Source organism: Paramormyrops kingsleyae, chromosome 3 (assembly GCF_048594095.1).
Source record: "Paramormyrops kingsleyae isolate MSU_618 chromosome 3, PKINGS_0.4, whole genome shotgun sequence".
In the NCBI taxonomy this organism is placed as follows: Eukaryota; Metazoa; Chordata; class Actinopteri; order Osteoglossiformes; family Mormyridae; genus Paramormyrops; species Paramormyrops kingsleyae.
The window spans coordinates 18,128,317-18,156,166 of NC_132799.1; the positions used below are offsets into that span (position 1 = coordinate 18,128,317).

General features: G+C 44.9%; 1 protein-coding gene across 2 annotated transcripts in view; it reads left to right on the forward strand.

Moving 5' to 3' along the window:
• Positions 1–507: 507 nt before the first annotated feature.
• Positions 508–27,850, forward strand: part of slc35f3b (solute carrier family 35 member F3b) — a 61,931-nt gene continuing 34,588 nt past the window's right edge. For both annotated transcript variants that reach the window (XR_002840454.2, XM_023830250.2), the window contains exons 1-2: positions 508–697; positions 1,940–2,154. Coding sequence is in view for 1 of the 2 variants with exons in the window: in XM_023830250.2 (XP_023686018.1) it covers positions 600–697; positions 1,940–2,154 (313 nt within the window). In the remaining variant the exon portion in view is untranslated. The remainder of the gene's footprint in view (positions 698–1,939; positions 2,155–27,850) is intronic.

The window sequence follows — 27,850 nt, forward strand, 5'->3', positions numbered from 1 at the left end:
GATTGCCTTCTTTTGGTTTCTCTATACTAGGGGCTGGGTGTTATAGTAATGTTAATAATTAGCGTTGCTCCATTTGATAATTGTTATTAGTTTTACTAATAACTGAAAAGTATCCAACCATCTTCTAACGGCCTAACCTGATCAGGGTTGTGGGGGGCCTGGAGCTGTAGCTGGGGGTCTTTTTCTGATACAGATGTAATTAGTCTTTCGGCAGGCTTCCTGACCTGATACACATCCCTCTGGTCCCGTTTTAACACAGAGATTCTCTGTTATACTCGCAAGTCTCGCTTTACATTAAAACATCAGTTATTGCTTGGGGAGTATTTATTACTGTAGCTAATGTAGCACGATTACCACAACCCACTTTACGCCTGCTGTACGATCCAAATTGCCATACCTCCTTCCGCCGGCAGGTGGCGTTATCAGTGCGTGGCGTAAGTTGAAGGGCGCAATAGCCTATATGTTGAAATATGTAAATGCCACCGCTTTATATGTGTGGGAGTGAGAGAGAAAGCGGCTGATGCTATTTCTTTGCCGGCCGTCTTGCGGGAGCGGTGGAAGTATCGTAGCGTTTGGCTGTAATCCTGTGTGCGGGTAATATGTACGGCGATGGAGAAGCGGCCATGTGGGACCGAGTTGGACGTCCACGGCGGGAATGCATGTGCTACTTGGGACCCCCGACTACTCTAATGCCTATGTAAGAATAAAGTTTAAACTCTGTATGTACAGTCTGATGTTTGACATTCGTTTGCAATCGATAGGAAGTTAAAGAACGTATTTAGTTATTTCACCTTTGCCCATGGTCAAATGGTTCTTTATTTTTTGTCATTGCAAAAAACAATAAGCACGTATTTTTCTGGGTCGTTTAATATCGAAAAAGATTATGATTTTTGAATGGTAGATCGATGTCTGTGCCCTGCATACTGTAAGTATGTGTTGCGTAATGTTATTGCACAAAATCGTGCACATTTGAGCTTATAGCGGCTGACATGGTGATTTGTCGTGGCTTACAAACTCAGCATCAGGTGTCCCCAGCGCGTTAGTTCTTTAAACACTGCAGGTACAAATAAAAATGACAGTCCTCGGACGTGTCAGTTTGCTATGTAATTCGACGCAGAAATTGCTCCAGCATATATATTTTAAAAAAAACTTAGGATACGGGCTGTTCCGGGTTTATTTCCTATATGGCACGTACTGAAAGTTATTCAAGTGGCAGTCAAATACTAGAGATGTGAGGATCAATGTGAGTCCAAAACGTTGAAAATGGCTAGAGAGTAAAAGCACTGGATTAATTCACGTTGTCATGTAGCCTATATAACAGTGGGTTCGAAAATGGATGTTATGCCCTGTGCGGTTTACCTACTGGTGAAGGACACTGGAACTACTGGATAGGTGCATAGGATGACAGTCGTAAAGGATTCAAATTAACTGCGTACCCGCAGTATTAAGGGGTGTATATATGCATTCTGTATAAACTCAAAGGACGCCTCTCAAAAGCATAGATGCAAAATAAATTAGTCATATTAAGATGTGACCACGTTTTGTCCTGTTGATAATATACGAGCCGAAATGTTTGTCAGATGTAACAAACGCTAATGGCGCTGTGTTAATCGACTTAATTAGCTAATTAGTGGACAAGTCAAATTACTTACTGCTCCTATCGACGATTCTGAAGAATATAGTAACCGTACTAATATGCACTATTTGCAACTCAGCATGAGCACTGAGTGTGATTGATACGTTCCAATCACCACAAAAGAGGGGAGGATAGATCTGTTTTTACGGTGGTGTCAAGCCAGCTACCAGTGCTGGTAGTTTAATCGCTGTCAGCCCCAGGCGCATATCTGTCCGTCTCATGGCCAAAGCGTGTTATCCAAGCGCCGTGGGTCGCAGCCTCTCCGGCCACCCGAGCCCGACTCCCCATGTGCTGTCTTTGCAGTGGGATGCGGAAATCGCCGGACGTGAGCCCCAGGCGGCTGTCGGACATCAGCCCCCAACTTCGACAGCTCAAGTATCTGGTTGTGGACGAATCGATCAAAGAGGACCTGAAATCGTCACGGTCAGTCGAGGACATCAACAGCGCGTCCATCGAGGAGCGCATCCTTAGGATCACAGGATATTATGGGTACCAGCCGTGGAATGCAGTTTATAACAGTAAGTATCTCTTCGAGTTTGCTGTAGCACAGTCCTGTGTCGATTTTTTAAACTGATCCCATTAGATATTAGATTTAGGAATTTGACAAAGGCTGTATCTGATTATTCACGCCTTAGCACAGTCTAGGTCTTTTTAGTGGGAGAAAACTGTTTAATATTAACTGAATTTTAATATAGTTTGAGACTATATTTTATACAGGGTTCTGTAAATTACCCGGCTACCATATACAGTGTAAGACTTTTCTGGTCCTCTCTTTTCGTGCCAAGTAATAGTGATCGAACTGGGCTGTTTCTTGACCACATTATGGATTGAGCGAAATATATATATAAATACATAACTGCTCTGAAACACTTGAGTGTGCCTGGTCCAGAGGTTAAATCCTTCCAAAAAGTCTGATAAAACGTTTCAGTAGGTGTATACGTGTGCTGCGTGATCTTTGCTCTGTTAACTGCATGGTAAGGCTACACTGATCCCAGAGCAGAGTTTGCCGCTCCGCAAAGCTCACGTAACCGGTACCGTTAACTTCGTTGTACTAACCACGCACTCTCCCATTTCAAAACAGCAGCCTTTTCTTCTGATCCGCTTTGCTACACGGACGAATAGACTGATGTTTCTGATTATTTCAGTCGAGGAGCTCAGTCAGCTCGTGCGGTTATCTACATTCATTTCGACTTTAATAACATTACAATATTAGCAATTGTAAATCAACAATTAAACCGAATCGCACTCATGAGGGCAGATGTGCCTGGAGTCTAAAACTGATGCTTATCCCTTCTGTCTCTTTGCTGAACATATATGCCAGTTTCTTACTGTTCTCTTTGACTTTTGTAGTATCTCATTTACTCTGCTAATAGCATCTATAAAACTGCCTACACACTGAGGGTGTTTAGCTCATGAAAATGATTCATGTGAGGCTGGCTCCATATAGTACTGTAGCCACAGACCTTGAGGGTTGAAGATTCATACCTGCCCTCAACTGGCTGTGTGTGTATTTGTCTGTGTGTGTCTGTGTGTGTGTGTGTGTTTATGTTGCTTGTTATTTCTTCCCATCTTTGTGTGGATTTTCCAAAAAAAAAGTGAACTGGTATTTCTAAACTGCTTTGCATACCTGGTGCTGCCTGAGTTGTGCTCCACACTCCCCATAATCCTTTGGTGTATAAGTGACTTAGGATGGGTAATCTGTGTTAGCCACCTTCATAAAGGAAAAGCAACAGGAATGGGAATCTGTTTGACCATCATGGCTGAGAGATGTAGCAGTTTTTTTTTTTTGTTTCGCTGTTGAATCTGTACTCACAAATACATATTCAGTACAGAGTGAGCAATAGTGAAAGCCTAGTGTTTTTTTTTAATGACAGAAATGGTGGCAGCCTATAATACCCCTTCTTAGAGCCTTTGGGTGGGTACAGTGAGCAAGGCCCGGACACTGTAACATGCTTAGGGAGACTCAGTGCCTCATTTGCAATGATGGATCTAGAGTGGGGTGGCATGGGCAAACTGCAACATTCTTGCCTCCTAGCAGTATATAGCCCGTGTAAATCCTGAGCTGGGTTGTGCCCTGTCCTCTGCCCCAGCTCTTCAGTTTCTCTACATGGGTATTTTGTATGACACACACAGTTGCAGACAGACACCTGACCTTTCCAACTGTCAGGCGCTGAGTTCTGGTTTTGCTCCAGGTTCTCTTCAGAAAGACGGCCTTTAATCGTGCCACAGCAGGCACTGGAAGATGATCTATACTGATTCCCACTGTGTGAAATGGTTCTGCAGTGATGGGCTCAGGGGGATTTTTAAGATGTGAGGGAACCTCTTTAATGGCATTTTAGGGATTTCTCATCTCAGCTTTTGTTATCTTTTTGATATCCAAAGATGATCGGTATGCAGGAACAATCTTCTAATCTAGAATTGAACTTATTCTTAAGTGTGTTTGGAGTCCGTAAGTCTCTGCCAAGGGCTTCTGACACAGTGCCAGTGTTTATTACACTTGTGAGAACAAATCTCGGCACATGAACAAGTTCTGTCACTTACTGGTCTCCTAGACTTCAGCCAGAACCACACTACCTCATCAAACCGACAGCCCACAATCCTCATTGTGACTGAGATTAACCAGAACAAACAGGAACTGAACTAAAATGCATGGTGGCAAATATTACACTTTTAAATAATGCTTAATAATGAAGCGATTTGTAATCACGTCCTTTTACCTCTATACTCTTGCTGTCTTTGTAGCTCAATGGACTTTTACTTTCAAATCTTTTACTCAACATTGAAGTCACAAACGGCCCCCCAGTGGTTGATCGACATCCCCCGATTCAGAACGTGTGGTAGGGGGGAGGTGTTTGATATTAATTGAATAAAGAGAAATAATGGGTTGGACATGCTGCCCAGTTATCTTCAACCACAGAGTGACAGAGACAAATACAAGGCTGTTTATGGCCGAATCTGCTTCCCTAATGGGCCGGACAGAGTGACACTGCTCACAGAGTCAAGGGTATTTTATTCTCATGTTTCCACGGTACATTGTGATTGTTACTTGTGTGCTTCCTGAAAACCATAGTGTCAGATATACACAAGAAAATAAATATGAAATTAAACAACACTCAACAGTGCATACCAATAAGTGAATAACAGAAAATAACACTACAGACACAGTGTAAATACGTGGCTTAGAAGAAGTTTTTTCATGTGAGTAGACTGAATGAGCAACAGGCAGAACACACAATGGAGACGAGACTGCAAGGATTGACAGTCAGTATGTCTCCATGCTGAATCTTGTACATTTTACCTCTGTCATAGAAATCACAGGGTCTTTTGGCAGCCTCCTGGAATTCACAAAGTTTGCACATGCGTGATGGGGTGGTGTTATGGCATAGGGAGATTAATATGCATTGATTGGTGCATTCTGTTTTGTTTTGGGATATCTGGAAACAATTGTAGGATCCCAAAATGTTCATTTCAATCTTTAGTAAATTATTTGTTATGCCGTTCTTGTAGTTTTGCTTTAATCTCATCCCCGTTTACATGTGTGAGTTAATGCAGGTCTGTCTTGGTCCCGTTTGACTCTACAAAGAAATCTGTCATGAACAGGGCTGGATTGGCCGCCTGGCACACTGGGCCGATGGGTTTTTGGGTCAACAAGAATTATTCTTGGGTACCTCAAAGTCCAGAGGCTTTAATCTCAGTCCAGCCATGATTCTACCCCATGTGGCAACCTAAGCCAGCACTGCCGGATGGCAAGTCAGTGCCGCCTCGGAAGCTGGTGGCCCACATGGTCTAGGTGCACTGTGCCAGCTTTGCAGAGGGTGCGAGAGGGATTCTAGGGGTGCCCACTTAGCCAGCTGATTTTACAGTGACAGCGAGACGGTCATTGTCCGAGACGAAGTTGGTGCCCCCTCAGATTGGTGCCCCCTCAGATGCTGATGCTAGTAGTGGAGGAGGTGCAGGCCCATTACAGCAAGGTTTTCTTAGGGGGGGCCACCCCACCCCCCTCTGAGCCGTACATTTTACAGAGTGCCACTTTTAATTACAGACGATAACGCAAAATTTGCAACAATTTACCAAGAAGCCCCTCTCACCAGGTCGACAAATTTTACCAAGCACCCCCCACCAACTCTGCCGCTGGTTGGCACCCTAAACGAGCATCACTGCTGGTGCCCCCTGTCGGAGGCAAAGTAAAATTGGCTGGCAAGTTGGCACCCCCCCAGGATTTGGTGCCCTAGGCAGCCACCTCTGTCGCCTATATAATTGACCAGCCCTGCTCATCAGCCACCAGATCCACATGTCAAACCATTTTACCCCCCATTCTTACAGCAAATTATAGACTGCCAAGCGTAATCATGAAAGGAAAGTTCTTTAAAATCCGCATTAAACACTGATAACATTGTTCTTGTTACAACGCGTGGAGCGGGCGAGCAGTAAGCAGGCGAGAGGAGCCGGACTGACGGGTAAACGGGGTTTTAATGGTAACGAGAAGGCAGACATCCACGAACAAGCATAACAGTACAATGACTGATGTGGGGGATAGTGGGAGACGCGGACTAATATACACAGGACAGGTTGGAATTAACTAGACGTAGGTGGGAACAATCAGGAGTCGACATGAGGTAATGAGGGGGCGTGGCACACACGAGGATCGTTCGGAGCTGATCGTGACAGTTCTAACAAAATACAGAGAAGCATAATGCTTGATCATACAAGTTACTTAAATGCACCTGCAGAATTATTGATTTGAAATGGTAGGAGCACAATGAATTGTGCTTGTGTGTTTGTAGTTCTAATTTCTAATTTACTCAAGAGACTTTTAATATGGTTTGATTTTGTGCTTCAGTTGTTCAGACTGATTGATTTTGATCTTATTCATTTATGATTAATTAAACATAAAAGCTTTCTGCTTTGTTCGGCACTGCACAGTGATTTTATAGGCACAGTTTGCTAATGAAGTTTCAGAGATAGGGGCCCATTAAGGCAATAAGGGGGGTAGGCTTGCAAGAGCAAACTTCCAGCAGGAGCGGAGAGGCATCCGGACGGCTACATGGAACACCAGTCTGACAGGCAGACGCACAGGGGGGTTATCCTGTCCTGCAAACTGAAACAGGTGCATTTTTAATCTGGGGACATTTTTTTGGCTTAATTGTTTTCATTCCATTTTATTTTTCTGATGAGTCAATGAAACCATGCATCGGTAGGTCATCTGTGCTTTTCTGTTCCCATTTGTCTTTTTAAATGTAAAATGTGATTTGCAGCGTTCAAAATAAGACTTTAGTCTTTTCTGCTAAATACATGAAAGCATTTTTTTCCTTTCCTTTTTTGACACAGGAAAGGGGTTTTGTTACATAGGCTGTATAAATGTATAAATGAATTTTTCAGGAGGAAAAAAAGGTCACATGACACGCTTCTCTCATGAATCCCTTATCGACATTTCAGACTGTGTCTAAATCACTGTGAAGATGCACCCCAGGGAGAAACACAAGACGGCGTTGATCATTTGTAAGTTGTGACCATTCAATTGTTCTAGGGGAGAATTGCTACAGGTCTCCAATGCTTTTGCATTTGTAGTTAATGACGAAGATAACGAGGATTTTACATAATGATGTTCTGTACTGTTTTTAATGGCTTTTAGTTCACCGAGGCAATTTGCAGCAGTCACATAAAATGTTCTTTTTTAAAATAGCCGAAGACATGAGATTGCTAATAGTTGTTGATAATATGGAATATTTTTTTATTGGAGCTGCATGAAAGGTGCCCCATCCTCGGTAGATAAAGCACCAGAGCTTCTTGGCTGTGCCCCACCACACTGGCATTTGGGTTTGTAAGGTGATGCAGTTCTAAACTTTGACTGGTCATACAGACATGGCTGAACCTCTCAAACCCTCAGGTTCAGCTAACGCAGAAAAAGTAGACCTAACTGTACAGACACGCGAAATACAAGATTATTCAAATATAAAACTTAGTTTGCTTATTGTGCTTGTAGCGTAGCTGTCAAGGAGGTCCAAAGCAAACACATCCGTAAATAACTATTTTTTTTTCATACTCACAGGGTCTGTCAGGATCAGTCCATGTCCTGCCCTGTTCTGTCCTTCACTTCCCTAAGATCCCTGCTCTCGCCAGGTTGTCTTTCCCAGTGTTTTTAGTCTAGTTCCTGTCCTAGTATTCTCCCAGTGTCAAAGCCGTGTGACGTTGTTCCCTGTTTGGCCAGCGGGTGTCGCTGCTCATACTGTTCTGCTCCTTGTGTTCGCTTAGGTTTGTCCCCAGTCACAGTCCCTGTGGTTTTTCCTGGTCCATCTATCCATCCATTTTCTGTAACCGCTTGTTCTATTCAGGGTCATGGGGGATCTGGAGCTTATCCCAGAGGCTAGGGGAACAACCCAGGATGGGGCGCCAACCCATCGCAGGGCACACTTACACACCATTCACTCACCCAAACACACCTATGGACAATTTGGCTACTCCAGTCAACCTCTGCTTGTTTTTGGAATGTGGGGGGAAACCGGAGTACCCAGAGGAAACGACAGGGAGAGAACATGCAGACTGCACACACGGAACCCAGAAGGAGTCAGCTGTGTCATCTCTCTCTAAAATCTCTCTATCATCTGACACCTTTGTAAAGCTGACGTTAGGAGCTGGGTAGAGGAGCTGTTTTCAGTCTCATGGTAGCAGAAGGGGTTTGACCCACCTACAGCTACACTAATGAAGGATAATGTCCTATCATAAATCTAGTTATTATAAGAGGAAAGGCACATTAATGTTTTATTGATCTCTTTAGCTTGTGTCTCTACCAAGTTGATAATCTAACTAGTGGTGCTTACAGGAGACTAAACCTTTCAAGGTTTCACTGCTAAATTACATGTTAGTAGCTTTTGGGTGAGCTTATTCTGTTCTCCTGTGCGGTGTTTTTTGACCAGTCTACACCATACATTGATTAAAAACACTATCCTTGTTGAATTTTTCTTTATCTATACTATGGATTTTTTGGGTCCTCTCCTCAATTCATATTTATTTATGAAGTATTTATCAGAGAAGCGGTATGATGTTTAATCTTTAATGTGACTCTTCAGCATGATTCATACTCTACAATACTCATTCTGGATGTCGACAAAGATGGTTTACATTCTTACCGAGAGAAAATAGTATCTATATAGATTGTGTGGTAGAAAAATAATTGTATATATTTAATATATTTCTATGGATTGTGACATGTTCTTTGCAATAGATGTCGAGCATCTAAATTCATTACTTTTAAAGAGAAATCTGACAATTTCAATTATAATTGGTTGTTTCTATTGGAATGCATGTAAATTAATCCAGCAGCTTTGGTTAAAAGCCAACAATCCTCTCCAGTGGCCTGCATTTGTGATTGGTCTGCTTGCCTGTCCTCCCACAGCTGATCACAGACGAGTAGGTGTGTGTGAGAATGAGAGGCTGACAGACAGCACTAAGGAAAAGAGACAAAGAGGCCTGTCTAACAGTGAGCATGAAGACGTCAAACTAACAACTTCATTATATGGGGAAATTAACCGAGCCGTGTAGTCAGCTGAAAATGCAACATTGCTGCTAATTACTTGCATGTGTGAAATTTTTACAAAAGCCATGTGGGTGAGCCAGTTGTAGAGTGTTCAGACGTTATAACATTTCTAAAACATAGATGTTGTTAATAGTAAACCTAAATGTTTAGTGTAATATGTATTGTAAGCCATATCCATTCATACAAAAGCAAGTTAACACACATGAACAAAGCAAGCAGAAATAAGCACAACCTACCCCTCCCCCCCAGCCTGACTGAGCTGCAGAGATGGCATACAGGTAAGGGGGCCATGGCTTACAGATGGACTACTGCAATGTCAGAGAACCTACTACTCAAGGAGACCAGAAGGAGGCGCACTGCCACCAACCAGCCTTTCATTGTCACAGACAAAATGGCATTAATGTGACATCCCCGGCATGAGAGCGAGTCCAGTGGGGGATCCTGCATCCAAAGAGCAAAAGCAGGACAGGACAGGAGGCCACCCTCTGTGGGGCTGGATTAATAAAGAGCTTTAGCACTGAATCAAGTCCTCAGCCTCCTTTAAATCCCCTACAGGAACACGGCGGTTCACAACAGCAGAGAATGTCCTTAATGTGCAGCGGCCGTGCAGCACGAGCAGGCAAGCTGCTGTCCAGGGTGCTGAACACACAGCTACACACACAGGGTTGATGATGCTGGCTGCAGCTTATAGTAGATGTTAGGATTGTTGCCAAAGACCCAAAGAGCGGTGGGGGGTATATATGCAAGCAATGGTTTCTTTTTAACTGATGCCATACAGATGCCATACTGTCGGTCAGTGGTAAACACTAGTTGTCATCTGGTATAATATTGGTTGTGTTTTTGTTAATAGTAACTGATTGTTTAGCTAAATATTAATCATGACCGTACACTGTATATAACTTCCCTCGATTCAAATTATCCTTGTATGTTTTTGATGTAGCAGGTAAGAGGTTGAGGGAATTGCAATGTTCCTAACCTCTTAAAACCCAGAAACAGTCCTGTAGATTTCTGGACCTGTGGCTGTATTAGTTCTGTTATTCTTGCACAGATCTGAGCAGTGGGTGACATAGTCCCTCAACCTGGATTTGGCAGACCGCAACCCAGAAGGCACCCTGCTCTGTTACCCCGAAGCTGCACAATATCCAGCTGGAGAGAAATTCAAAGTCAGTTTCATTAAAAAGCGTCAGTTAAGCAGTAAGAGCGTTTGTGGTGATTTTGTTTTTCAGGTACCTTGTAAGATTTTGGAAAATAGATCATTGGTGTCGTGATGCTGTAGGCAGATATTTGCTCACAGAGACAAGGTTGTTGGTCTCCATCCCTGATGAACCTTACTGACGATGCAGAAAAAGACAGCTCCCGGCCGCCTGGGGTCCTGGGGCCCTGGCTCTGGCCCGTGCGGGAGCGGCCGTCCCCCTCGCGGGGTCGGCTGCCTGTTGCCTCTGGTTCTCTGGGGCTCGTGCCCTTTTGGCTGCGGGGGGCTGCGCCTGGGGTCTCCCCCCTCCTCCTCCTGCTGGGGTGGGGACGCGGCTGTCGTGGGAGCGTGGGGCCTTGGCTCCTCTGTGCTCTTGGGGGGCCGTGGACGCCTTGGGTCTCCTGGGCCTGTCTCCGCTGGCCTCTGGCTCTTGTGGGGTGGGGTTGCGGCCCCCCACCCTTGCTATCAAGTACATTCCATGGAAAAATTCACACGCACCCAACACACGTATACCCCCACACAGAAGAACACACATGCAAACCCACTTCCACACTCCCTTCCAAGCACATGCAACAATTTTGGATGTCTGTATATCTGTTTTATTTTCTTTAATTCTGGTTGTGTCTTTGTATTTGTCCATTTTTGGTTGTATTTCAAATGCTGTTTTATTTTTTTTTATTTTTTTTTTCCCTTGATATGTGCTTTTTACGTTACTGTTGTCTTTCTTAGCCTCTCTCCCACTGTTGTCTCCCCCTTTGTTCGTGTTTTTTTTTTTTTTTTTTTTTTTTTTTTTTTTTTCCTTCTTTTCTCCTCTCTCGCCTCCTCTATAATCTCTCTCCCTACCCCTTTTCTTCACTATCACTCCCTTCCGGACAGCTCGGCAACTGGAATATTTCACATGTGTTAAAAATAAAATACAATAAATATACAAATAAAAAGAAATCAACCAACATGAAGGGCCTATACAGAGTCTATAGAGCCCCTCATGGCAAAGCAAATATGTCTGACACAGCAGTGCATTCAGACCATTATTCTGCTTGCTAAAGCTGCCGGACAGGACACATTTAAAAAAAAAAAAAAAAAAAAAAAAAAAAAAAAAAAAAAAGAAAAAGACAGTGGAGGCAGAGTCACTGTGGGAAAATCTGGAGGTAAAGCTCTGGAGTTAGCAGAGAAGGATTCACAAGAAAACAGATACTCAGGTCCTGCAGCCATGATCTACTTTTCCCTCTGCCCACGTCGTGTGACGTGATCCATCGACCGGTCTCCCACTATCTGCCCAGCTCAGCTCCCACGCTGAAATCAGGTCAGCTCTTTCTCCATCAAGGCAGCCATCTTCATAGCCCCCTAGTTACCTGTCTCCACTGTTCCTCCTCATCTGATACTTCAGCTACTGCCCAGGGTCATCTCAGTTTCCTACAATCATCCATACGAGTCGCTGTCCTCCTAGCTAAATGAGGAATGGAGCGAACCAGTTGAGGAAACGTCCACAAATCTAGAAATGGCACAGAGAAAGGGAAGGAGAGGTCTTGGTTCCAGTCCTCCAGCTATGGAAATCTAGTGCTCCAGACTGGTTCAGATTGTTCATACTGGCTCGTTCGCTGGACCTATTCATTGCAGAAGAGAGTAGGGGGTGTCATGTTGGCCGCAGGGGGACTGGGCTTTCTTCTGTTGGGTGGGCATGTGGCTTTGATGGATGAGGGAGGAAGGTAGCAAACATGCGTCTGTTCTTTATATTTCATTTTAAGGACCTTGAATTTGCTGCTCACATGCCCTGTGCGGGCACGCGCGTGCACACACACACACACACACACACACACACAAACACCTCCTGCATGGGCTGCGACGTATAGAGAGTTTGATGGCTTGAGGGGGAGTCACTGGAGAAAGGTCAGGGTCCTCTCCATGAAGCTGACAAAGAGGGGAGATCTGTTAGATATGGGAGCGTGACTCAGGGAGAGAATGAGGAGATGGGAGAAGAAATGAAACCATACATTTTAGTGATTTTTTTTCCATCCATTCTGTAAATGGATGGTGTCTCTCGAAAACTAAACTCTCTTCTCCAATAATTGATCTGAGAATCTGCATGTTTCCTGAATCACTGTTTTGTTAAGAGAAACAATTTGAAACGGTCTGCAAAATGTAGATTTTAGATTTAGATTAGTTTTAGGCACTGTTTTTGCAGGTGAAACCATGAACAGATGAAATTGTACTGAATATGTAATACCCACAGCCACGATGGTAGTCTATCACAGTTTTGATAAAGATAGTCATTTAAAATAAATGTAATATCTTCTTTTAGGACATTTGAGATTTACTGTAGTGTTCAAAGTGTTATTCTACCTGGAAAAAATTGAATAGTTTATAATCAAGATTTTATATATTAAGAAAAGAAATAAATTTTTCCTATAACCCTATATCAGGACACTCGCCTAATTCGTAACCATTCTATGGCAATATCCTATAACCGGATGGATGGATTTTTTCATTGTAGCACATTATCATCATTTTGTAAGTTGACATGAATGTGGGCCCCAAGTTAGTGGAGATGAACAATTTGTCTGTGTATGAACAGAACTGAACAGAAAATTGAGTGGTCTTGGGGAGATGTCTTGCATTATGTTTTGTCTTTCTGTGCTGCTTCTGGGAATAAAACAAACTTCCCACTATGTTCCCTGTAAATCCTGTCAAAGCCACAACCTTTTGATTTCCCCAGAGAGCTGGTCAGAGAGAGGTAAGGTTCGAGTGGCTGCATTGTTTGTTTGATAGACAGAACCTGTGCTCTAGACATGATAATGCTGTAAACAGATCCATCTGTCAGACTATATGTTTTTGAGTCTAGTTGAATTTGATTTTCTAAGCCTCATTTTCCGTGGGGTGAATGATGTCAAGCTTTGGTTTAGAAGGAGGGAGCTTTTAGCAGCTGGTGACCATCTAAAGTGGATGCTCATGGTTAAACACGTATGTTGTACAGCGGGAAGCGCTCTCTCCAGTGCACCATTGGGACTGCCACCATGGCTTGTGGAATGGCGGGTGCTGGTTGCCTGGGAAACTAGAGCAGCACAGCAGAGCACAGCTACCCGCTAAGAGCTCTGGAGCACATGAGCAGTTTTGGAAAATTGAGGGAAATACACACAACCACCTGCTTTTGGTATTCTGGGTCATATGGCCACCCAACTCTGGCCCCTTGTGGAGTGTCGTTCTCCCCCCCCACCCCCGCCCCCGTTAATTGTTTGTAGAATAATCTACATAATAAGGAATTTAATTATAATGCGAAACTGTTGTTTCTATCTCATTCACCCACATTTACATAGAATTAACAAAGATCTTTGAAGAATAATTCATATGGCAGATTAACCCTTTAACTGACACTCATTAAAATAGGTGATGAAAAAATATTTTACCATTAATACCTATTACTAGAGCACAAAAACATTCTACATTCTTGATCACCTTTGACCATCTGTTGTGGATTTTAAGCAAAGCCATGGAATTGGCTCTGACTAAATTGCATTATCTCATTCTGGTGGCAAAAGCAGGGACCCCCCCCCCTCCCCACCAAGAGCCGTGTTATTTGCTGGTTCACACATACCATAAATATGTGGCGCATGGAGATGAGACTTCCTTTGTGAATAATAAATGATCAGATGTGAGGTGGGTGGAATGAGATCACTGTGTGGTCCTTGGGGTCACATGACCTTGTGATACTCTGGTGTGATCTTGGCTGGCAGCGGTACAGTTTACTTCTCATATTAAGTAGCCCACCTCAAGATTAAATCAGTTCAATATCTGGAGAGCATCAAGGTTTATTTTTGACCCCCATGTACTTTTGGTTCCATGTGTCTAAAGTCCTGTTGAATGGCGGTGGGCCAATCAGAGTTGAGTTTTACTGATTTGAATGAGAAGCTTAATTGCTCACTCTTTTAGATGATAATCAGCCGCTGATTGAGCAAAACACAGAAACACCATAGAGCTATGGCCCTGCAGGGAGAAGAGGTGTTATACCTTTGAAGAAAATAAAGACAACGGAGTGATATAAAGTAGGGAGAGATGGAAGGAAGTGAAGTAGACGGAAGTAGACAGGAAGTTGGGGGTGGCGGGTAGGTTATTTTGTGGGGGTAGAAAGGGTACTATGGAAGTAGATTGGACGGTGGAGGAGAATAGAATGGCTTGAGTGAAGTAGGGAGGAAGAGAGATTCAGGGAACGGAGGAGGTGGGGGTGAAAGGGAGAAGCAGCTAAGGAGGCAGGAAGAACAGCAAGCAGGAAATTGGGAAGTAGGTTGGACGTGGGCGAAGCAGCTGTGATGGAGTCGACAGCGAGGGGCGGCCAACAGGAAGTGAGGAGCGAGAAGCGTCTCCAGTCCCATGTCAGCATCAGTCAGGGCCGTGGATTAACGCAGGAGCCGCAGGAGCAGAGCGGAGCAGCACGGGTCAGGGAGCATCACAATTAGGAGCACAGGGGAGAGTTATGCGGTAGGACAGCCTTTGAGGAGAGCTGTGAAGGGGCGGCGTGCTCGTTTATTGGCAGGCAAACACGGTGCACTTTGACAGATTTGTTCATATATACTGTATAAAACATTTTTTTGGCATTTACAGAAACAAAATGTTCTAGTGACAAAATGTTAACTGTGACAGTGTCCTTCTTAACCAGTAGAGCAAGGGAAGATCACATCTGACTGAGGGCCCTCCATCTGTCAGTTTTTAGAGAGAGAGAGGATAGAAGGAGCGGGAGGAAGTGAAAACAGCTCATCTAAGAATTCTATGATTTCTGTGGTATTAATACCAAAAATCCTTTAATGGGTTCTGTAGTACTGGAACAAATTTCTACATTTTAAGCTGCTTTGTACTGCTGTCACTGATGGCTGTCAATACTGATTCATAGCGGCAGCAGGTGAAAGATGACTGTTCTGGAGTCTTATTCATTGCTGACTAAGTGAGTATACGCCAGAGCATGTGGCTTTGCGGGTGAAAGCCACTGAAGAGGGAAGTCGGATGCTGGATCCTCCAAAAGTCGCACTCTGAGGTCAAAGGCATTGGCAGCCAAGCTTCTGTACTTTCCCCACCAGTGATATTAGGAAAGGTCATGCTAGCATCCCTATTTTATTAGCTGTCCTTTGTCGGTGGCAGAGGACGAGGAGAGCTTGGGAGTCTCTGTACTGGAGCATTTTCTGGTTCCCCCATTATGGACTGGCCCTGTCTAATATCTTCCCTTTGAAATCCTCACAAAGGCCTCTAAGGGCCGAGGATTAAAGGCAGGCTCGCTTGTTCTGAAGAGATGAAGGTCTGTGCCTTGAAAACGGTCTCTTATGACTCTGCCAAAGTCTCTGCTTGGGAGGAGGAATTTGAAATATTTAGAGAGCAGCCCCTCTTGTGTTGTTTACTGCAAAGGTTCATTTAGGCATCTATTCTCCTACCAGGCACATAAGCAAAGCCACGAGTCTCTACGCGACCACACACGATACCGCATTTTTTTGGAAAAATTCACAATTCACACCTAGCACCTGCCTATGCCAGTTGCAGCAGTTGCAGATGATGAAATTTAAGTAGCCTCCAAACATCATACCCATAATGCACTGCAGTAGTTAGCAAATTCCACGAACATTCTTCTTTTGTTAAATACACGCCTCAACGACAGAGTTTGAGTACAAAACATTACTATTACATTTCATAATTTTGAAATATTTTTCCAAATATTTTTGTATTATGAATCCCACCATAATGAGATTGTATACATAAAAAATATAAAATTAACATGTCATACATTTTTGTAATATACGTGGCATCAGCACCTTAACTCTTACAAATGTGAGATTTGCAGTTGGAGGGGGGTCCTCGATAGCGCATACCTGTCCACACCTGATGTAGCCTATTGACAGCTGATTGCCTCTATTCTGTTTACTACAGTATACAGTACACTACTATATAAATATTTATAAATATACTAAAAATGTTATAAATGCTGCAAATGTGACATTAAAACAATATCTAAAGATGGTTGACATAAACCCACTACCAGTCCAATATGCTTGAAATATCGGTACGGGCGGCTCCTCGCTTATCCACCAATTCACTAGTTGTAGGAACGGAACTCGGACATTAAGTGAGGCGAGTCTGTATGCATCTAGAAATGATCTAAGTATTATATAACACAATAGTACATAAAATGTATTAGTATAGACCTATACAAATATATTGCCATTAGGCAGGATTCAAGTGGCATCTGCCTTGTCAACACGCTTAGTTAGCGAATCATTTGGGTTAAATGACTGGTCGATGAAAACAGCCCTCCCGAGCATGTAGTGAAAAATACAATTAAACGTGCTTAATAAGGCTCATTTACATGTGACATACCCACGTTTTGTTGTTCCTCCGCCCAAAGTGCGTATCTAGTCTAGGTGTGAGTAAACCACAGACTTGCCGATGGGAGAGTATGCATAAGTCAAAAAGACTCACAGCTACCCGGTTTTTTAACTTAAGCATATGGGAGAATCAACCGCTTAGTCTTTACCTTTACCTTTTAGACCAGTGACCTGAAATAATTTCTGGAGGCTGGTTTGACGTTTGGGGGGCTCTGCGTCCCCGTGGCTGGCAGGTTCTCACATTTACAGCTTTTGTGGGCGCCATTCCCACCCTGGTCCTGTGTGTGTGGAGTTAGTGCCCTCTCCCTGAGTTAGTCTCCTGCCGGTGCCCTGTGCTTTCTGGCTCATTGTGACCCGGTTAAGGAAATGGATGGATGGGTTCACTGCTTCAATTCAGTGTCCAAACTGGGCTGTACCATTACGGATCAGTGCATTTCCTCTGGCTGAACTCCAAACAACACTCCACACTAAACCAAGGCGGGTTTCCTGGCCTCTCTCCCTTATGCACAACTGCAAGATGTTCCCTCCCCTCTCTGATTCAATTGGCCGGGACACCAGATTAAACCGGGCCACCGCAGTGCAAGAGGAAAGTCAGCCACCGTCTCGTGCCATCAGAGTACCACTGGGGCAGGGAGACAATTAGCCCGCCCTTCTGGAGAGAGGAAGTGACACGTTTTGTAGTTGGAAGATGGGTCAGCATCCCCCCTTGTTGTCCAGAACTGCATAACAGATGATCAGTTATCCTTGGGCTTACACGGCACACTGCTGATTAATTATGGACAAACCAGTGGCTAGATTTGGATGCGGGTGTCACATGTGGCTAATTGGTTTAACAAATGCACCTCTTTCCAGTAGTTCCTGTTCACATTTCAAACCATTACCCGTTATCAGGCCATGACGTCCTGGTCTGGCTCAGTAGCACGTCCTGTAACAGGTTGTTTGGAGGTGGACAATGGAGCCTCCTGTTCTCGCCTAACTTGGGCTCCTGGGGTGCGCAAAGCACACGTGTGCGAGAGCAGAAAGCGTGGTGCTCATTGCATTAACGTTTGGTGCGTTAGAGTGACAGACGTGGCTGTTCGTGCTGAGCGTTGAGCCTCACGCCCCTGTTCTCTGGCCATGGGCATTGGTTGTTGTGATGCAGGGCTTTTTGTCTGGACAGGCGCCCTCTAAGGGCAGCTCAGGTGCAGCTGGGTGGGCGGTACGCGGATGCTGGGAATGTTAATTGTGATGATTCACAGGTCGCAGGGTCTTTGTATCCCCTTTTGCTCCATAGACACACAGATTAACGGATTCACAACAGTAAAGAGTCACGACTCTGACATTCAAATAAATATGCATCCTTTCAATTTATCATAAAACAAGGGGAAAATAACATCCAAATCATCTAATTATAGTTTATGATGACAGTAATTAGGTTTACACATTTTTCTGTAATGAAACCCTTACACCTACTTTCTGGTCAAACCATTAAATGAAGCCAAAGGGGAACAGCTTTCATGGGATTTTGGTGTTACAAAGTGGGTGGCCAGCGCCATCTGCAGGCAGGGAAAGATAAGCAAGAGGAATGGGTGCCATCTGGGATTGATGGATTTAGATTTGCATAATTGGCAGATGTCTCTGTCCAATGCAACATACAAGTGAGGGAAGCCTGGCATCAGGAAGCCGGGTGACCCAGCATCCAGCACCACTGGAGCGGCTGGAGTTTAGGGCTTAGAGTAATACAATGCTACAGTGGTGTTATGGGATTTGAACTAACAACCTCCTGAGCTATGCACCACCCATAAAAGCAAACTCGGAGGCTGCACTTGTTTAGATGATCCTTTATGTTTTTTAGTATCTCATGCCGTACTCATCTAATGTCATCTTGTTCTCTAAAGGTTTCTTAGAACCCTGACACAGAACAGAAAAGTGTGTGTGCGTGGAATCACCAAGAATTGCGACTTAGCCTGTCATACTATTGGCTGTGCCAGTATGCGGGCAAATATTTGGTAAATGTACTTCTTATTTCTACCACCAGGGCTCAGCATGGCACCAAAAAACATGTCAAGAGGCTTACATTTATGCTGCAGTCTAGCCTGCTGTTTTTATTTGGGAGGGGAGGGGTAGTGTTCCCACTTAAGAATAAAAGAGGCCAAATTTAATTCCCCGCATTAAATGCCCAAATCTTAAGGTAGTAATAAAAAATAAAGGGAAAGGAGAAAGGAAAACAGAGATTACAGGAATTTTGTGATTAGATGGTTTTATATTTGTAGTAAATCAAGTTAGATTTATGCAGTCATCATGCAATTGCATCCAGACATAGTTTGACATTATGTTTGTATAAATTATGCAAATATACATGTCAGCTCCAGACAGAAAAGTGAATAACATTTGCAGCAGAGAGTCAGGAAACGGGAAAATAACACTTCCAATAAAATAAAGGCCATTCAGTTTTGTTTTACAGCTTCTGAAAAGCTTTTCCAGTGGACCGGTAATGTGAAATAAAACCTTGTGTGATGTTTTTTCTTTCAGAGCAGCTGAGTCCTGAGTTGTTTTTGAGCTTTTAGCATGATTATTCATCATGTGCTTTTAACACCGTAATATCCATTCTGGAAGACTAATGGGTCCGGCGCCTTTAAAAAGATGATACAAAGCTGAGTTTCTAGTTAACGTACCTGGCAGTGATTAATGCAGTGACCCATAATAGCCATAGATTATATAAATGAACGTATTGATGCTGAAGGGCAAATATCCAAAAAAAGAATGAGTGCAACAACAGAGGAAAGACAAGAAAAACAAGCAAATTGTTTCTCTGCAGCAGGTGATGAGGCGAAAATGCTCATTTTCCCTCTACATTTATTCTGAAAGCATGCTTTTACTCTTACCCTTTAATGCTATGCAAATTTTTTTGTTCCCTCTGACAAACTTCACTGAAGTTCCAATTGCTGCCATCCATTTTGCTTTTTATAAATATTGCTGGGTACACGTCACATATGCTGGGGTTGGACAATGAAACTGAAACACCTGGTATTAGTATGGTGTAGACTAGAGCCTCCGTTAGTGGCCAATACAGTATCAATTCGTCTTGGGAATGACAAGATTCAAGATTCTTTATTTGTCACACGCATAGTTATACAGGTACAACATGCAGCGAAATGTATCCTGAACCGCTCATACTTTTGCAAATAACAAAGAAACTAGAAAATAAATTGTAAAATAAATTATAGAGAGTGCAAAACAGAAAAAAGAAAAATAACCATATGCATTTACAAGAGAGTATATACAATTTACAGGATGAAATGAAATATTGTGCAAGAAATGCTTATAGCCAGTTTAAAGTGCAGTGTGCAGTGTCAGGTTGAACTAATAACCATAACACTATGACCGGGAGAGTGGCATGTCTTGATTGAGGAGTCGAATTGCCTAGGAGTAGAAACTCCTCCTGAGTCTCTCCATCTTGGCCATAATGACACGGAACCTTCTGCCTGAATGCAGGAGTTTGAACAGTCTGTTATTGGGGTGAGACAAGTCCTTAATAATCCTAGCTGCCCTGCTCTTACATCTCCTGATGTAAATGTCCTGCCTGGAGGGGAGAGCTAACCTGCAGCAGCGTTCAGCTAAATAACCATATGCATTTACAAGAGAGTATATACAATTTACAGGATGAAATGAAATACTGTGCAAGAAATGCTTATAGCCAGTTTAAAGTGCAGTGTGCAGTGTCAGGTTGAACTAATAACCATAACACTATGACCGGGAGAGTGGCATGTCTTGATTGAGGAGTCGAATTGCCTAGGAGTAGAAACTCCTCCTGAGTCTCTCCATCTTGGCCATAATGACACGGAACCTTCTGCCTGAATGCAGGAGTTTGAACAGTCTGTTATTGGGGTGAGACAAGTCCTTAATAATCCTACCTGCCCTGCTCTTACATCTCCTGATGTAAATGTCCTGCCTGGAGGGGAGAGCTAACCTGCAGCAGCGTTCAGCTGCCCGGATCACTTTCTGGAGGGCTTTCCGGTCCTGCACACAGCTGTTCCCAAACCAGGATGAGATGTTCTGTGTGAGGACGCTCTCAACAGCACCCGAGTAGAAAGCCTTAAGGACAGCAGCGGAAACCCCAAACTTCCTCAGTTGCCTCAGGTGGTACAGGCGCTGCTTCGCCCTTTTTGTCTGAGCACAGATATGGTCAATCCATGTCAGGTCCACCGAGATGTGGATGCCCAGGTATTTAAAACTTCTCACCCTCTCCACTGGGACACAGAGCCCCCCAAACGTCAAACCAGCCTCCAGAAATTATTTCAGGTCACTGGTCTATAAGGTATAGGTAAAGACTAAGCGGTTGATTCTCCCATATGCTTAAGTTAAAAAACCGGGTAGCTGTGAGTCTTTTTGACTTATGCATACTCTCCCATCGGCAAATCTGTGGTTTACTCACACCTAGACTAGATGCGCACTTTGGGAGGAGGAACATCAAAACGTGGGTATGTCACATGTAAATGAGCCTTATTAAGCACGTTTAATTGTATTTTTCACAACATGCTCGGGAGGGCTGTTTTCATCGACCAGTCATTTAACCCAAATGATTCGCTAACTAAGCGTGTTGACAAGGCAGATGCCATTTGAACTGGAGCAGATCTGTGTAGCTGGGGATGGAGGTGGAGATGATGTTTTTCAACAGGACCTCGAACACCTTCATTACCACCAATGTCAGTGCAACAGGCCGGTAGTCGTTCAGGCATGAGGGTTTGTTGGTCATGGGCACTGGGACGATAGTGGATCTTTTGAAGCACATAGGGACACATACAAGATACAGATACAGTGGCCAGAGTGATTTTGAGCCATTCCTCTTGCAGAACAGTGGCCAGGTCACTACTGATCCTGGTGGAGGAAAACGTTTCCTGAGTCTCTTCTCCAAAACACCCTGAGGTAGAGAGAACGTGCTGATACAGCACGTCGCTACACTCACCACACAAAGGACCACCTCGGGATGAGAACCCGAGTGCAGCCGTGCAATACCTCAGCACCACAACAGTCCGAATGGAACAGTGTGAGTTTTCCACCCAGTGGTTGCAGTGCCAATCCTGCCTCCAACCCCCAAATTTTCCCAGTAAGTTGGAGGACCTCCTTATAGGGCTGGATGTAGAGTAACAGCATACCCTGCAGGTTAAGGGCCTTGCTTAAGGGCCCAATGGAGTAGGATCACTCCTGGCATTCACAGGATATGAACCAGCAACCTTTCAATTGCTGGGACAGATCCCTAGCCTCAAAGCCACCACTCCACCGTAAAAAACACCATGAAGTGGCTCAATAATATTCAGATCTGGTGACTGTGCAGGTCACGTGTGAGGTTCAGCTTCGCTTTTATGTTCATCAAACCACTCCCCATTCTTGTTGTGTGTATTAGTGCATGATCATCCTGATACAAGGCACCACCTTCAGGGTACAATGTTTGAAGCACTGGGTGAACATGCTCCTCCAGAATAGTTCGGCAGTCTTTGGCAGAGATGCACCCATCTACTGTATAAATAGTAGACCTAGGGAATGTATTGCATAATATTGCAGCCCAAACCATCACTGATCCACCCTTTTGCTGCACTCTGAGTAAGCCTCTTTGGGGTTTCTCCACACACGTAATTCTCCTGGATGTGGGAAAGACAGAGAACAATACATGTTTCACATTGTCCACAGCCCAAGGTTAGACTGCTGACTCCATTGAAACTGATGTTTGGCATTGGCACGAGTGACCAAAGGTTTGGCTATAGCAGCCCGACCATGAAAATTGACCCTGTGGAGCTCCGGACAAACTGTTGTGGTGGAAACAGGAGAGTTGAGGTGCGCATTTAATTCTGCAGTGAGTTGGGTAGCTGTGGTTTTGTGTTTTTTTGGATGCATTCCAGGTTAATGCCTGGACATCACTTTCAGATAGCTTCCTTTAGTGTCTACAGTTAGATGTGTCTCTGGAAATGCCACATGGACTTGCAGTCCTGATCACAGATGTGCCAGCGAGATGCACACCAACAATTTGTCCTCTTTTGAACTGATATGTCTCCCATTATGTTGTGTGGATTGCAATATTTTAGGCACAGCTGTACTAATGCTCTACTAATTCAACCTTCACGCTCTGCTGAAGCGAAGGTTGACCACCAAACTGCGCATATATAGGAGTGAAACCTTAATTAGTATATTGGCCAGATTTTCAGTTTTATTGCTCAACCCCTGTAGATATGCTGCGTTAAGAGGGCTTGCCTTAAATGTTCAGCATTATTAATGTGCATATATTCTGCACACAAGCTTCCATTATGTGTGTATTTGTTTGGAAGGGTGGCAGGGTGACTTATTGAGAAGCATTGCTGTCTCATGCTTTCTGGACTAGGTGCATGAACCCCACCCCTATTCTCTATGAATGGAGGCAACTTACATGCTCTCTCAGAATGGAGGCATCTTGCACGCTCTCTCTGTATAGAGGCGTCTTGCATGCTCTCTCTGTATGGAGGCATTTTGCATTCTCTCTCTGTATGGAGGCAGCTTACATGCTCTCTCTGTATGGAGGCATCTTCCATGCTCTCTCTGTGTGGAGGCAGCTTGCATGCTCTCTCTGTATGGAGGCAGCTTGCATGCTCTCTCTGTATGGAGGCATCTTACATGCTCTCTCTGTATGGAGGCAGCTTGCATGCTCTCTCTGTATGGAGGCAGCTTGCATGCTCTCTCTGTATGGAGGCAGCTTACATGCTCTCTCTGTGTGGAGGCAGTTTGCATGCTCTCTCTGTATGGAGGCATCTTACATGCTCTCTCTGTATGGAGGCAGCTTGCATGCTCTCTCTGTATGGAGGCAGCTTGCATGCTCTCTCTGTATGGAGGCAGCTTGCATGCTCTCTCAGTATGGAGGCAGCTTGCATGCTCTCTCTGTGTGGAGGCAGCTTGCATGCTCTCTCTGTGTGGAGGCAGCTTGCATGCTCCCTCTGTATGGAGGCAGCTTACATGCTCTCTCAGTATGGAGGCAGCTTGCATGCTCTCTCTGTATGGAGGCAGCTTGCATGCTCTCTCAGTATGGAGGCAGCTTGCATGCTCTCTCTGTATGGAGGCAGCTTGCATGCTCTCTCAGTATGGAGGCATCTTACATGCTCCCTCTGTATGGAGGCAGTTTGCATGCTCTCTCTGTATGGAGGCATCTTACATGCTCCCTCTGTGTGGAGGCAGCTTGCATGCTCTCTCAGTATGGAGGCATCTTACATGCTCTCTCTGTATGGAGGCAGCTTGCATGCTCTCTCTGTATGGAGGCAGCTTGCATGCTCTCTCTGTATGGAGGCAGCTTGCATGCTCTCTCAGTATGGAGGCAGCTTGCATGCTCTCTCTGTGTGGAGGCAGCTTGCATGCTCTCTCTGTGTGGAGGCAGCTTGCATGCTCTCTCTGTATGGAGGCAGCTTGCATGCTCTCTCAGTATGGAGGCATCTTACATGCTCCCTCTGTATGGAGGCAGTTTGCATGCTCTCTCTGTATGGAGGCATCTTACATGCTCTCTCTGTATGGAGGCATCTTACATGCTCTCTCTGTATGGAGGCATCTTACATGCTCTCTCTGTGTGGAGGCAGCTTGCATGCTCTCTCTGTATGGAGGCATCTTACATGCTCCCTCTGTGTGGAGGCAGCTTGCATGCTCTCTCAGTATGGAGGCATCTTACATGCTCCCTCTGTATGGAGGCAGTTTGCATGCTCTCTCAGTATGGAGGCATCTTACATGCTCCCTCTGTATGGAGGCATCTTACATGCTCTCTCTGTATGGAGGCATCTTACATGCTCCCTCTGTATGGAGGCAGTTTGCATGCTCTCTCTGTATGGAGGCATGTTACATGCTCCCTCTGTATGGAGGCAGCTTGCATGCTCTCTCAGTATGGAGGCAGCTTGCATGCTCTCTCTGTATGGAGGCAGTTTGCATGCTCTCTCTGTATGGAGGCATCTTACATTCTCTCTCTGTATGGAGGCAGCTTACATGCTCTCTCAGTATGGAGGCAGCTTGCATGCTCTCTCTGTGTGGAGGCAGCTTGCATGCTCTCTCTGTGTGGAGGCAGCTTACATGCTCTCTCTGTATGGAGGCAGCTTGCATGCTCTCTCAGTATGGAGGCAGCTTGCATGCTCTCTCTGTGTGGAGGCAGCTTGCATGCTCTCTCTGTGTGGAGGCAGCTTGCATGCTCTCTCTGTGTGGAGGCAGCTTGCATGCTCTCTCTGTGTGGAGGCAGCTTGCATGCTCTCTCTGTGTGGAGGCAGCTTGCATGCTCTCTCTGTATGGAGGCATCTTACATGCTCTCTCTGTATGGAGGCAGCTTACATGCTCCCTCTGTATGGAGGCAGTTTGCATGCTCTCTCTGTATGGAGGCATCTTACATGCTCTCTCTGTATGGAGGCAGCTTGCATGCTCTCTCTGTGTGGAGGCAGCTTGCATGCTCTCTCAGTATGGAGGCAGCTTGCATGCTCTCTCTGTATGGAGGCAGCTTGCATGCTCTCTCTGTATGGAGGCATCTTACATGCTCTCTCTGTGTGGAGGCAGCTTGCATGCTCTCTCTGTGTGGAGGCAGCTTGCATGCTCTCTCTGTATGGAGGCAGCTTGCATGCTCTCTCTGTGTGGAGGCAGCTTGCATGCTCTCTCTGTATGGAGGCAGCTTGCATGCTCTCTCTGTATGGAGGCAGCTTGCATGCTCTCTCAGTATGGAGGCAGCTTGCATGCTCTCTCAGTATGGAGGCATCTTACATGCTCCCTCTGTATGGAGGCAGTTTGCATGCTCTCTCTGTATGGAGGCAGCTTACATGCTCTCTCAGTATGGAGGCAGCTTGCATGCTCTCTCAGTATGGAGGCAGCTTGCATGCTCTCTCTGTATGGAGGCAGCTTGCATGCTCTCTCTGTATGGAGGCAGCTTGCATGCTCTCTCTGTATGGAGGCATCTTACATGCTCTCTCTGTATGGAGGCATCTTACATGCTCTCTCTGTATGGAGGCAGCTTGCATGCTCTCTCTGTATGGAGGCAGCTTGCATGCTCTCTCTGTATGGAGGCAGCTTGCATGCTCTCTCTGTTTGGAGGCAGCTTGCATGCTCTCTCTGTGTGGAGGCAGCTTACATGCTCTCTTTGTATGGAGGCAGCTTACATGCTCTCTCTGTGTGGAGGCAGCTTGCATGCTCTCTCTGTGTGGAGGCAGCTTACATGCTCTCTCTGTGTGGAGGCAGCTTGCATGCTCTCTCTGTGTGGAGGCAGCTTGCATGCTCTCTCTGTATGGAGGCAGCTTGCATGCTCTCTCTGTATTGCAGTTATTTTCTCAGGGGACACCAGTTTCCTCCCTCAGTCCAAATATATGTAGTTATTAGGTGACCTGGTGTCTTTAGATTGCCAATAATGTATGCTTTTTTCCCAGCACTGTTCTTCCTGGGCTGGCTGTTAGTTTTCTTTTTTTACGGATCACATTCTGCCACCTCGCTATGAGTCAGGGGGTTACATCCTACTGGCTCACTGTAAGTCAAGGGATCGCATCCTCCCGGCTCACCATGGCTCAGGGGATTTAATCTTTCTGACTCGCAGTAGGTCAGCGGGTCACATCTGATCAGCTCGCTGCGTGTCAGGGGGTCACGCACTAACGGCTCACTGTGGTTGCATCCTAACGGCTTGCTATGAGTCAGGTGGTTGCATCCTACAGGCTCGCCATGGGTCAGGAGGTCACACCCTACTGGGTCGCTATAAGTCAGGGGGGGTCACATCCTACCAGCTCACTGTGAGGCGGGGGGGGACATCCTACCAGACTGCTCTGACTAATGGAATGCCAGGTGGTTTGAGGTGTTCGCAGATGCTCTGTTCGGATTACACAGCGGGATTCAGCACCAGGAACAGCACCTAGTCACCCCTGAAATCCACACGACGCCCTCCGCTGGAGTTTCTGCACTCTGTAAAACCAACTCCATTTGTGGCTAAGAAGTCTTTCCTGAAAGATGCCACTTTAGCTATGCTCATAATACAAGCACCATTGTTCACTTCCAAATTTTTTTGCTTAGACCTTGACAGTTCACATTCATAATTACAAGTGACCTGTATCTAAGTGCAGTGTCATCTGTCCTCTGAAACGGCACACATGTGTTCATTGATGTGTTTTTGCATGAGTCAGCTGCATTACCAACAACAGAAAATGTTCAACGCATGCATATATACACAGAAAACCACATGAATTCTGATCTGACCATTCTCATTTATGTTGCATAGATACGAATCAGACAGGACCATATATGATACTGACACAAATCTGTTTTCAAAAGGTTGGATATTTGTGTTCACACAGCCCTGAAAATATCAGATCTGTATCACACTGTACATGTAACATATGCAGGAAATATACAAACAAATTAATGGTAAATCTGCTGCAACATACCAAAACATCACTATACTGAGACCAAGGGGGTAGAATGGTCATAAGAGATCATGTGACCAAAAAGTCTCTGCAACAGGGACAAAAGCAAGTCTGGATGGGGTATATTTTCTATGTTTAGACTTGACATACATACTGTTATTTTCATGCAGTGGGTCGTTTTCTGGGACTTTGGTTTGCATAGACATTTTTTACTAGAAGTGTCTCTCGCCAACAGTTTTAATCCTCCGACCTAAACTGACCTACGGTTGAGGAAGGTTCATGTTGGCTACAGTCGCGTTTGAGTGCCGTCAGCCTGCTGAGAGCTTTTGATTCCTTCTGAGCTGTGGCTCTAAACAATGAATGTTAGATGGTGGACGGTGCGACCCCAATGACTTTCCTGTCTGTTGCCGTGACACTTGTGGAAGTTCTGGGATGCTCTCCTCCTGCGATCTCACCATCCTCCTTGCTGTTCTTTGTTCTGAACTCCTCTCTAGGTCCTTCCTGCCATCCCCCCCATCTCTCCCTCGTGCTTGCCAGGCAGTTTGTCACAGCATGTTCAAGAGGGGTGAGAACACTGACCCTTGAAATGGGGGGGGTGGGGGCAACGTTTGCTGTCAGCTCAGACCGGCTCTTTCGGATCGTACCAAACGTGGATTGGGGAAATACGCTGTACATTTAGCTTTAATTCTTTATTTGTGTGTTTGCAAATGTGTATGTTTACATTATTATTTTTCACAAGTAAGTCAATGAGAAAACAGTTAAGAGATTTCTGTT